Source organism: Miniopterus natalensis, chromosome 1 (genome assembly GCF_054644295.1).
Source record: "Miniopterus natalensis isolate mMinNat1 chromosome 1, mMinNat1.hap1, whole genome shotgun sequence".
NCBI lineage: Eukaryota > Metazoa > Chordata > Mammalia > Chiroptera > Miniopteridae > Miniopterus > Miniopterus natalensis.
The window spans coordinates 20362000-20375130 of NC_142081.1; the positions used below are offsets into that span (position 1 = coordinate 20362000).

Sequence of the window (13131 nt, forward strand, 5' to 3'; positions counted from 1 at the left end):
CCGTACAGGTGGAAAGAGCTACTGGAAGGAGCTACTGGATCGAAGGTCTGGGACAGAACAAGCAAATTCCCCTCGCTGGCTCCAGTTTTTCCACCATAAACGGGTTCGCTCCGAGTTGTACGACAGTAATTTAGGGACCTGAGGACTCCAAGTCCAGCCCCATCATTTTACAGGTGAGAAAACTGCGGCCCAGGGGCAAGTGACTGGCACAAAGAGCTCTCAGGGCTTCCCTCCTGCTGGATCCACGCTGGACTCCAAGGAGCAGAGGCCGCTCCGGGGCCGCAGCAGGTGCCCGGCCGCCAAACCCAAACCCAGACCCTCACCTCTGGAGTCTGCGCGGCGCAGCCGGCCCGAGGTTTGAAACCTGAGAAGCGGGGCCACCTGACCTGCCAGCCGCGGGCTTTAGATCCGGAACACGGAAGTCACGCACTGTCCTGGAGCGTCGGCCAGGGCGCCCCCACTGGGGACTCCGCTAAGGAGACAAGCCTTCACTCTTTTGTCCTGCGGACCCTTGGGAGGTGTAGGTGCTGACCCCATGTCGTCCCGCCCTGCCGCGTACCTGAGGCTCTCAGGGACAACTGCTCAGGGAAAAGCCCAGGGCTCAGTCTTCCCGACCAAGTCCCTCCGCTCAACCGACCGCGGCGCAGGCGCCCTCAGCGGCCCCTGTTATTCCCGTTGCCTGGAGACGCGAGCGCGTGCGCGCCCAGCCCCGCCTCCGGCCGCCGGGAAATCACGCACAGGCGCAGTCGGAATGCGAAGGGGCGCGGCCCCGGAGGGGGTGCGGTCGGTCTGACAGTCTCCTGACCCGGCGTCCCGCCAACTCTGCAGCTCGCTGCCCTCGGGGAACAGGGGAGGGGACGGGAGAGGCTTTCCTGCGGCTCCACCAAAGAACTTGTATTTGTCTGAGAGCAATGACCCCAGACGCCGCGGCGCGCCCTTCTCTGGCCGAGGCAGGAGCCCCTGGCTATGCCCTGGAGTCGTTGTGCCGCAGGGTTCCGAGGTGCGCCCGCCGGGTGGGGATGGGCCTGCTGCTGGCCTTTCTTTTTTTCCCAGGTATGGCTGTGTCATCTCTCTCTGTGCTTTTCCTCGCCAATAGCTTGGACTTTGCAGTCAAATTTTAGCAACTCGGCTAGCTTTTGTGATACAGTGTTTCACCCTCACGTGGTAACTCTGCAGTCTCTTCTTAGGACCCAAGAATGATTCAACCAAATGTGATGATAATAAAATTAACTACCAGATCAAAAATAATCAGTATAACCTGGTTTCAACACTGATATTCTATGACTTGGTAACACCAGAAGAGTTTATTTGCCTCATGCTTTCAGTTCATTTGTGTAAGCTGTTTGGAACAGGCAACTTTTTTTTTCCTGTAACTGCTTAAAAGATTCATGAACATGGAAAATAATAGGCAGCAGTAATCGGTGTTAACACTTTAGCCTGTCATATTACAGCTTTTACGTATTACAAAGAAGTTCCTTCCTGGGTCCTCAGGGTTTGGTTTTGTTTTTAATTTCTTGTTTTCTTTCCTAGTTGACTCTACTGCTTTCTCTATAGTACATGCAGTTCCAGACATTCAGAGTTCCCACTTTCCTGAATGTTCCAGTTATCTCAGCAATCAGGCCTGCCTGTCGTCAACTCCCGTAGCTCCCTTCCAGTCTGGCAAACTTTCCTAGAGTGCCTTTCCCCATCTTGACTTTCATCCTTTTTGTTTTTGAAGAAGAATAATCTTTCCCTTTCCAAGAGTTTTCTTGAATTAGGCTTTTTCAGGAGTGGAGTTCATGTTGCTAACTTCAAGTTGTATCTATTCACAACTCCACTTTGGTTTTAAAATACAGGGCTGGGCAACAGTAGGTTACAGTTGTGACTACTCGAAACAATTTCTTCTTATATTATTATTAATTATTGTATTATTTATTTGTATTACAACAGTAAACCTACTTTTGCCCACCCCTGTATGCTTATTTCCCCTGCAAAATAAACCTTATATTCCGTGACCTGCTGCCTCTTATCTTAGGGTCCCATTCATTTCTCCTTTTCTCCACAGAAGTTCTTTGTAGAAAACTTTACATTTGCTGTCCCCACTTCCTGATCGCCCCCTCATTGTCCAGTCCATTGTGGTATGGCTTCCACTCCACTTTATTTAACTTCCAGGCTGCCTGTGACCATCCAGCGACCAAAGACAAAAGATGCTACCTCTTGAGCCTACTTATTCGATACTATTGATTTTTCACCTCCTTGGAACTCTCTTCTCACTTGCTCCTGCACCTTCCTGGTTTCTTCTTTCATCTTCTTGCCCCGTCTTCTTGCAGGCCTGCGGCACTTGTCTTTTCCTCACCTGCCCCCCAAGTTTAGGTGTTCTCCAGAGCCCTATTATTATTCCTCATATATATGCAGGCCCAGACAGTCTCTTCCTTAATACTTTCAACCAAATGCTGAAGGTTCAGGTATCACCTATATTTAAATGATTTCCAGCTTAGCGCTCTCTTAGTTACAGACTCAAATTTCCAACTTTCCATTTAGTTCCTCGGGAACCTCAAACTCTATATGACAGAAACCAAACTCATGATCATCTCCTCATTCCCCCAATCCACTCTTCCGTTGTTCCCTCTCATGCTGAAAGCAGCAGTCACCTTCTACCCCCCCCCCCTTTGTCACCTCTTCTCTCTAACTGGGCAGCAGGCCCTGTTGAATTTACTCTGCAATGTCTCCTATATGACTCTCCTTTTACATTCCTACTGCCCTAGGTGAGTTCTTCCTCTCTTCTCATTGGGACGGCGTGCATCACTGTCCTAACGGCTGTGCTTGTCTTCAGCATCTGCTCTCCAAGCCCATCCTTCATGCTGCTGTCAGAATAATTATCCTAAATATGTCTGATCTTATCCTCCTACCCAGTGACTTCTACTTTACCTATAGAATAAAGTTGAGATGCGTAATTTTAACCTGGTATCTCAACCTCTAGCCTACGTCTCAATCCCTGCCTCCCCAGGCTAGTCCAGTGGATTTCAACCCTGGCTGTGCTTTTTAGTACTACCTGGAAAGCCATTTCTGGGGATGAGACCTGGGTACTGGCATTTTAAAAGCTCCCCCTAAAGTCTTTTTTAAAAAAGGCTTACCCAAGGATATGTTTACCCAAGGATATTGATTTTTAGGGAGAGAGAGAGAGGCAGAGAGAAACATCAAAGTGAGAAGAAACCCCAACCAGTTGCCTCCTGTATGTGCCTTGACTGGAGATTGAACCCGAAACCTAGGTATGTGCTCTGACCCGGAATCAAACCTAAAACTCCTTTGGCATACGGGATGACTCTCCAACCAATTGAGTCACGTGGCCAGGCCTCCCCATAAAGTCTTAAGGTGCAGCCAGGCTTGAGAAACCCTGGCCTAGCCACACCTGACTACTGCACTTTCTTACCTCAGTGGTACTACCTTAACCCAAGCTCCACATGTGGGGAGGTGGAAGAGCATAGCATTTATAGGAGCATACGCAGACTGCTTGGAACTAAATCCCAGCTCCATCACTTACTGGTTGTGGTTGGATAATATGCTGTTTCCTCCAAGAACCTTTTCTCAGCCTTCCTAGTCAGAATGAAATCTCTGCTCCTTTGTGTTCTTGTGATATTTTCTGTTCTTGTAATAGCACAGGGCTGGCGGCTCACACCGAGCTTTCAGTGGATGTTCACGGGATTGAATCAGCATATTGTGCATTGTATTGTCATTATTTGCATGCATATTTGTTCCTTACACGAAATAAAAAAATCTCTTTGAGGACAAAGTTTATATATCTTTCAGCTTTATATATCCTACAATGTCCTATACATAGTAGACACTCAATTGGTTTTGAATCCTATAAACTAGTTTTTTAATGAGTTTTAGAGACAGAAATAACATCAGCCAGGTACTCTTTAGCATTATTTTCAAATGTTACCAAGCAGAGCGTTCAGTGCAGCCTCCCGCCCCACCCCCACCCCTGTGCTAGCGTGAAGATTCTGTGACTCTCCCGGCCGAGCCTCACTGTGTAACGGGGACTAAGGAGTGATTAGTATCCGTGGCTTCCACTGGGAATCTGTCCCCTTGCCAAGTCTCCCAACATCACATATTCCCATATGGGGTTTTATGTTATGAAGGGGTGAAATGTATACAACCAGTCCAAAGGTGGGCTCTGGTGGGCAGCCTGCAGTAGCACAGGAGGGGAATACGCACCACGAGGTCCTCTTGTACACTCATCTCCCCTGCTCCCAACTTCAGCATGACTTAAAATTTGAGGAGCCCAGCCTGCCGTGGCTCAGCGGTTGAGCGTCGACCTAGGATCCAGGCGATCGGGGTTCGATTCCCGGTCAGGGCACATGCCCGGGTTGTGGGCTCGATCCCCAGTCCGGGGCATGCAGGAGGCAGCCGATCAATGACTCTCATCATTGATGTTTCTCTCTCTCTCTCCCTCTCTTTTCCTCTCCTCTCTCTGAAATCAATAAAGATATATTTAAAATAAAAATTAAAAATTTGAGGAGAACTGAAAGAAAAAGGGCAGAAAGGTTGCATGTGTTCTATTCAATTTTTGATGATGTTTAATGTTTGTCATCCGTGTCGCATCTCCAGAATTTAAGCTCCTGCAGGAATCCTTTTTGTTCACTAATGTATGTCAGCTACTAGCTGGAACTGTGCCTGACGCACGGAAGGCTCTCAGTAAATGTTTATCGAATGATTGAATGTATCTCGTGTTTCTTCGTCTATGTCTCTGTTGCCACGAGGAAATGAGAAAAGGGATGCGCTTAGTGACTGAGAAGGGGTGAGGGGTAGGTCTGCAGAACCCGAGCTGACACCCTGGACAGATCCCCAACCCGAGGCTCTCGAGTGGCCCTTAAGACAAACGAGTCCTCAAATCCCGCCCTATGGGCGGGCTCTGGACCGAGGGCGCTGTCTCTGATTGGTCGGCAGACGTGATGGGCATGCGAAACAGCGAAGGAAGAGCTGCGCTCTGAGCTTCCGGGAGCGGCGGTTACGCGACTTGGCGGACCGTTGGCGTGGTGGTCGCCGGTGTTGTCCCGGCCTCCTGACGGGAGGACCAGGAACGTGAGCCAGGCACCGGCCCGGGACGTGCCCATCCGTTCCATTGGCCTTAAATGTTAGTAAAAGGGGATTCTGGTGGCGGTGTGGAAGCGAGGCCCGTGGGAAAAGGAAGGGATGGAGAGGGAGCGGGGCCGGTGTGGGAAGGTAATTAATTACTTGCCCCCAAGAGGCCTCTGTGGCAGTTGCGACGCGAAGCTCCCTAGCCCAGGCGTCTTCCTGCTGCAGACTTAACACGCCCGCGCTTACGCGTGGTTCGGGGACCTTAAGGTCAGGGAGAGGTCAGGTTAAGCCTGTAGAAGTGTGGATGTGGCCCTTTCTGCCTCGGCATTGGGGGTCCTGGTATAGGAGAACGTTTACCTTCTGTTCTCCTGGTTTCTGACAGGTCTGAGCATGAACATGGCAGAAGGGGACACCCTGATCTCAGTGGATTATGAAATTTTTGGGAAGGTGCAAGGGGTGTTTTTCCGCAAGTACACTCAGGTAGGTGGCCTCCCGGCTTTGGGGACGTGCCTGAGCGCCGTGCGTGGAAACCAGGGCCCCGTCCCCGACCAGGCGCGCTGGGAGAAGCAGGCCGCTTAGAAGCTGTACGGCCAGGGTGGCTTGTGGAGCAGTGGTATGAGCATGCTTCGCAACGGGTAAAATGTAAATGGCAGGTTCCTCTGCTGTTATTTCTTTTTCTAACAGTGGTACCTGAGCACCCAGACACACATTCATGAGCTTCTCTCTTCCAAAGGGGATTGGAGGGCTGCCCCAGCTCCCCCTGTTGTGGCATCATCAAACCAATCACAGTTCCTGTAGGAAAGCTGATGTTGACCAAAGAGATGGCATTTAGATGAACTCATGGCATTTATGTAATTTATGTAATAACTTCTACAGCTGCTGCATCTTCTTCAGACCTCTTTCACTTCAGCCTTTCCCCATTCCCCCATTTAATTCATTTCTGCTCATTTTGGCATGGGGAGGAGAACTGACTTTTCCAGGGTAAGTAATGGTAACACTGAACATGGAGCCTGGTATTCCTACTGGGGTACTAGGGAGTCACCGACAGGATGAACAAACTGCTGATAGCTTCTACCTCTGCCTTAAAGTCATTAATCTTCCCTTAACATGCACACAGAAATGCAATCTCAATTTCCCTTCTGCCTTCTGTAGGGAGTTATTGGGCTATTGCCACCCAGTGTATCTCCAACCCCAAAGATAATGAGTTAAGACTGCAGAACTTTCCAAGTGTCACATTCCTGGGACTGTAGTACGTAAAATTCAACCAGAATCTGAAATATGAATGTTAAATGTCACGCAAGTCATTTCCTCCTGTTTCACACTCATATAAGAAGTGCCTGTTTGGGAAAAAATGTTGAAAATCATAGCAAAAGAGCTGTGTTCCAGTTACCTTTCCTACCATTTATGCAGGGTAAGGTCCTATGATTGATAGAGCAAATGGAGGTGACAGCTTAGAAGATTAATTAAAGTTGTTGAGGGAAAAGGACCAGATGGTAATATAGCCCATCTTTCTCTACTGCCATCCCTACCCCCCAATTTGGAGACAATAAAAGAATGCAGAAAAACAAATACTGACTTGGAGAACTTTAAGGAAAACGCCATCTTTTTTCGCCCTTAATTAGACTTATAGCTTATTCTTTACTACTTATAATCACTTAAATATATATATTCATTTTAACAATTGTTTTGTTTTGCTACAGTCCGTTTGCATGTTGATATCATGAGGTCTCGTAATTAAATTTCACCAGTCCTAGAATGACTGATGAGAATACTTGAAGGAACATTTTTTAAGTTGGAATATAATTCACATCCATAAAACTCACCTTTTTAAAGTATCTAACTGAGTGGGTTTTTGTATATTTATAAAGTTGTACACTAATTTCAGAACATTTCATCACCCCTGTAAGAAACCACATAGCCATTAGCATTTACCCCTTATCTCTTCAGCCCTGGCAGTCACTAACCTCATTTCTGTCTCTATGGATTTGTCTGTTCTGGACATTTAATATCAATGGAATTATACAATATGTGGCCTTTTGTGTTTGGTTTCTTTCACTTAACACGATGTTCTCAAGGTTCATTCATATTGTAGCATATCAGCACTTAATTTCTTTTTATGGCTGAATAATATTCCATGTATGGATATACCACATTTTATATATCCATGCATCAATTTATGGGTATTTAGGTTATTTTTACTTTTTGGCTATTATGAATAATGATGCTTTGAACATTTATGTACTTGTTTTTAAGCAAACATTGTTTTCAATTCCCTTGGGTATATATACCAAGGAGTAGCTTGCTGGGTCACATAGTAATATATATAACTTTTTGAGGAACAGCAAAACTATTTTCCTAAGTAGCTGATATCATTTTACATTCCCACTAATGATGAATGAGAATTTCAATTTCTTCAGATCCTTGCCAACAATTGTTATTATCTGTCTTTTTTATTAGAGCCATCCTAGTGTGTATGAAGTAGTATCTCATTGTGGTTGTTTTGTTTTGTTTTGAGGTTATCAATGATTTTAAAGGGATTGAAGTCATACAAAACATGTTCTCTGACCACAATGGAACTAAACTACAAATCAATAACAGAAAAATAACTGGAAAATCTCCAAATATATGGAACCTATATAATACACTTTTTAAAAAGATTGTGGTAAAATATACATAATGAAGAATTTATCATTTTAACCATTTTCAGTGTACAGTTTAGTGACCTTAAGTACATTCACATTGTTGTGCTACCATCACCACCACCCATTCACAGAACTCTTCATCTTGCAAAACTGAAACTGTACCCATTTAACAACTCCTAAATCCCTCTAGCTCCTAGCAATCACAGTTCTACTTTGTTTCTATGAATTTTTCTCATATAAGTGGACTCATACAGTATTCACTAGCATAATTTCAAGGACCATCCATGTTGTAGTATGTGTCTGAATTTCCTTTTTAAGGCTAAAAAATGTTCCAGTGTATGTATATATTCCCATTGTGGTTTTGTTGGCCTTCCCCTAATGAGTAAGGATGTTGAACATCTTTTCATGTGTTTATTGGTACATAAAAAAAAAAGATGCTGTATATCTTCTTTGGAGAAGTGTCTATTCAAATCTTTTGCCCATTTAAAAAAAATCCTCACCCAAGGTTATGTTTAGAGAGAGAAAGGGAAAGGGGTGGGGCATCAATCATTTGCCTCTTGTGTGTGCCCTGACCGTGGATCAAACCCACAACCTTTTGGTGTATGGGATGACTCTCCAACCAACTGAGCCATCCAGCCAGGGCCCTTTGCCCATTTTTAATTGAGTTACTTGTCTTATTGTTGAATTGTAAAAACTTTTGTATATTTTGGATATTAGTTCCTTATTATATTATTTGCAAATATTTCTCCTGAAGGTTTTCTTTTCACTTTCTCGATGAAAACTTTGAAGCACAAAAGGTCTTAATGTTGATGAAGTCTAATTTATCTATTTTTTCTTTTGTTGCTTGTGATTTTAGTTTATATCTAAGGAAATTTTGCCTAATCCAAGGTAATAAAGGTTCATGTTTATGTTTTCTTCTAAAAGTTTCTTCTAAAGAGTTTAATAGTTTAAGCTCTTAGCTTTAGGTCTTCATCCAGTTTCAGTTAATTTTTTATGTGGGGTGAGGTAAGGAGTCCAACTTTATGTTTTCGCACTTGGATATCCAGTTGTCCCAGCACCTTTGTCAAAAAGACTGTCATTTCCCCCACTGAATTGTCATGGCACCATTGTCAAAAATCAACTGACCATAAATGTAAGGGTTCATTTCTGGACTCCAATTCTATTCCATTGGTCTATGTCTATCCTTATGCCAGTACTGCACTGTCTTGATTAATGTAGCTTTGTAGTAGATATTGAAGTCAGGATATGAGAGTCCTTCAACTTTGTTCTTTGTAAAGGTTATTTTTAGCTATTCTGGGTCCCTTATGTTTCCATGAGAATTTTAGAATCAATTTGTTGATTTCTGCTATGAAGGCCGCTGGGATTTTGTTAGATAGTGCATAGAACCTGTAAATCAATTTACAGAATATTGTCATCTTAATAATATTGTCTTCCAATCCATGAACATGAAATGTCTTTCCATTGTAGATCTTCTTTAATTTCTTTCAGCAACATTTTGTACTTTTCTGTGTCTTGCAGTTCTTTTGTTAAATCTATTTCTAAGAATATTACTTTGATACTGTTATAAATGGAATTGCTTCCTTAATTTCATTTTGATTATTGCTAGTGTATAGAAATACAAATAATTTTTGTATCGTGATCTTGTATCCTGCCACCTTATGAACTTATTAGTTCAAGTGTGTGTGTGTATGTGTGTGTGTTCCTTAGGATTTTCTGTATAGGAGATATGTCATCTGCAAGTAGAGGTATTTTTACACCTTCCTTCCCACTCTGAATGCCTTCTTTCTTTTTCCTGCCCTGACTAGAACCTCCAGGATAATGTTGAGTAGAAGCAGCAAGAGCAGACATCCTTGTCTTGTTCCTGATCAGAGGGCAAAAGCTTTCCGTCTTTCACCATTAAGTACGATGTTAGCTGTGGGTTTTTCACAGATGCCTTTAATCAGGTTGAGGAATTCCCTTCTGTTCCTAGTTTGTTGAGTGTTTTTATCACAAAAAGACATTGGATTTGGTCAAATGCTTTTTCTTCATCTATTGAGATGGTCATCTGGTTTCTGTTTTATTAATATGGTGTATTGATTTTTGTATGTTGGCCCAACCTTGCGTTCCAGGGATAAGTCCCAATTTTTTCATCGTGTAGAATCCTTTTTATATGTTGCTGGATTTGGTTAACTCATATTTTGTTGAGGAGTTTTGCATCAGTGTTCACAAGGGATATTCATCTTCAGTTCTCTTTTTTTGTGGTATCTTTCTTTGCCTGTTTTCGATGAGGGTAATGTTGGCTTAATAGAATGAGGTGGGAAGAGTTTCTTCCTTTTCTGTTTTTTGGAAGAGCTTGTGTAGGGTTAGTAAAGGATTCTTCTTTAAATATTTGGTAGAATTCACCTATAAAGCCATCTAGTCCTTGGTTTTTCTTTGTGGGAGGTTTTTGATAATAATTCAATCTCTTGTAAATCTATTCAGATTTTCTGTTTCTTCTTGACTCAGTTTCTGTAGTTTGAGTCTTCATAGGAATCTGCCCTATTCATCTAAGTTATCTAATTTGTTGACATACAGTTGTTTATAGTAATCCTTTTTATTTTTGCAAGGTTACTGGTAATGTCCCCTCTTTCATTTCTGATTTTAGTAATTTGAAACTTTGGTCTTTTTTTCTTTATCAGTCTAGCTAAAGGTATGACAATTTTGTTGACTTTTTTTTTTTAAATGTGATTTTACTGTTTTCTAGAGAGAGAGGAAGGGAGAGGGATAGAGAAATAGAAACATCGATGAGAGAGAGACATCAATTGGCTGCCTCCTGTATGACCCCACCAGGGATGGAGCCCTCAACCTGGGCATGTGCCCTGACTGGGAGTCAAACCAATGACCTCTTGGTTTCTGGGTCAACACTCAACCACTGAGCCACACCAGCTGGGTTTGTTGATCTTTTTAAAGAACCAACTTTTGGTTTCATTGACTTCTCTTTTTTCCTAGTCTCTATTTTATAAACTCCTACTCTAATTGTTTTATTTCCTTCTTTCTGCTTGTTTGGGCTTGGTTTGCTCTTATTTTTCTAGTTTCCTAAGGTAGAAGTCCAGGTTATTGATTTGAGGGGACTTTCTTTTTAGATTGAGGATAGAGTTGGTGAGTATATTTCTTAAAATGTTTCCAGAATATGGTTATGAGGGAGAATTAGCTTTTTGGAATTTTCATAGGAAAAAAAATGCTGTTTGTTTAGACAGATATTTAGAACTGAAAATGAGTCAGCAACATTATGCCATCATTTAAAACACAAGAACAGAATCAAGTGCACAAATAAAACCTGTAGGAAATTCCCATTCTCAACACCAGTCAAAGTTGGAAGTGTTTTGTTCATTTTCAGTTCAGATAAATCACATTGCAATTTAAAGACTTATTTGACTGTTACAATCTCAGGCTCAAAACTCAACACAATCATTCTTACAGCTAGTTACCGTATAAGGTAACACTAAGACCTAGGGCTAGCCAACTCCCTGGGTTAATTTGAAGCAAAAGAGTGTAGTTGTTATACAGAGTCTGTTGCATGTGGAATCTTCCTCAAAATCCATTCTCCACATTTTTTTTATGCTGCCATATTCCGCACTTAAAGCATGCTATGGGTATCTCCTATTTTTCTTCATTCCTTAATTTCCTCTGTATCCCTTAAATTATTTGACTGCATTCTCTTTTGTTCATTATGCTTTATATCTTTGCTTTGAACATATGATTTGATGGATACTTCAGTTCCTCATCAAACATGATTTTGCTGTGCATAACATTTTCTTTGGCCAACTCCAGCAATTTCCCGCATTTACTAGGTCACTACTCTAGCATTTGGGCATGCAATAATGTTAACTTTAACTCTATTTTCTTTTGTAATCCAATCCCTTTTATTTAGATAGATTACTTTAACAATAACTTTTATAATATCCTTACTTGGAAATTTTACAAAAATAAAATTACCTCTAAAGCATTGGTACCTTTCCAAATGTTCGGCTATTCCACAGTTTAATAACTTACAGGAAAAACACTGGAAAAGCTAAGCAAAGAGCAACTACAATGATTAGATGGGCTTCATAAGCTTATTCAACTTTAAAGGTGTGATTATTTAGACAGAAGAAAAGAAAGTAGAGTGCAAAACCTAATAGTTATGTAATCTCATGAAACTTTGGTTTTCAGAGGCTGATCACCAGTTGCTTTTCCCTTCTCTAGGAGGATGACAGAAAGTGGGCTTTGGATGTAACATAAAGACAGTGGGCTTGACAGTTTCTCTAAAGGGAGAACGGTGGAATGAGTTGCCCAGGAAGTTGTGAAATGCTCTTTCATGATCTTTAAAGCTGTAACAGACACTTACTCATCTGGATTTGTTTAGGTGTGGTCTTGGTTAAAGACAAAGAGAAGAATCAGATAACTTCATGCCTTTTCTATTTAATATACCCAGTAGATTCTTGATTAGAGAAGGGAAAATGTGCAAGATACAGCCCACTATCCTAACAACATTTAGCCTTAGGGAATCATTTTGAAAGCATCTGATTTGTCTTAGTCGTTAGTACTACATAGTGAAAAATTCTAGTGCCCGGGTTTTATAGGGTAGGAGGAGGAAATGAAGTGAAGTGGCCAACACTTCATATTAAAATCAGCAATGAGATTCTTCTTGCTGTTCTGTTTTGACTCTCCTGGACAATATTAAATTAGTTTCAGTGGCTTGATTTTAAGCCAAGATTCTGGCAACAGATTGTAGTCTCACTTTGTTTTGTTTAATCTCACTGGATTTCTCTCTCTTGTTTTTTTCTTTCCCTTAGGCTGAGGGTAAAAAACTGGGATTGGTAGGCTGGGTCCAGAACACTGACCAGGGCACAGTGCAAGGACAATTGCAAGGTCCCACCTCCAAAGTGCGTCATATGCAGGAATGGCTGGAATCAAAAGGAAGTCCCAAATCGCACATTGACAGAGCAAACTTCAACAATGAGAAAGTCATCTTAAAGTTGGATTACTCAGATTTCCAAATTGTAAAATAATGACCTGAATTTAAATGTTCCAAGAGAAAGTCAGTGGTTTTGTTTTTTATTGTTAATAGAGATAGAATTATTCTGAGTTTAATATTAGAATTTGTCAGTAAGTTATTTTAGTATCAGACACCTGAATATTACTGTGTATATATGTATAATGGAAGGAATAATTACAACTGTACACAATTCTAATAAAACACATCAGAACCATTTGTGTAGGGTGAAATTCATTTTGAGCAAAATAAGAGATATTTACCCAATAAACATCTGTGGGAAGGTAATTTTGAGGTAATCTAAAGAAGTCTGAAAGAAAGAGTTAGCAATTACTTTGAATCATTTCTTTAAATGGTTTCCATGAAATTTTCTTCAGGAAATTGCACACCTAATAAGAACAAATACCACAAGTTCAATTTGTTAGCTGCTCAAAT

General features: G+C 41.9%; 1 protein-coding gene across 2 annotated transcripts; it reads left to right on the forward strand.

Annotated features, from left to right (window-relative positions):
• Positions 1-911: 911 nt before the first annotated feature.
• Positions 912-12915, forward strand: ACYP1 (acylphosphatase 1). Of its 2 annotated transcripts, none has more exons than XM_087819065.1 (3): positions 912-1053; positions 5444-5541; positions 12497-12915. In XM_087819065.1, exons 1-3 carry the CDS (start codon positions 912-914, stop codon positions 12710-12712), a joined length of 456 nt encoding a protein of 151 aa, XP_087675191.1. In that variant the 3' UTR covers positions 12713-12915. The 2 variants fall into 2 exon arrangements, with proteins under 2 accessions (XP_087675191.1, XP_016064170.1); XM_016208684.2 differs by lacking the exon at positions 912-1053 and adding an exon at positions 5042-5116.
• The last annotated feature ends 216 nt before the right edge of the window (positions 12916-13131 follow it).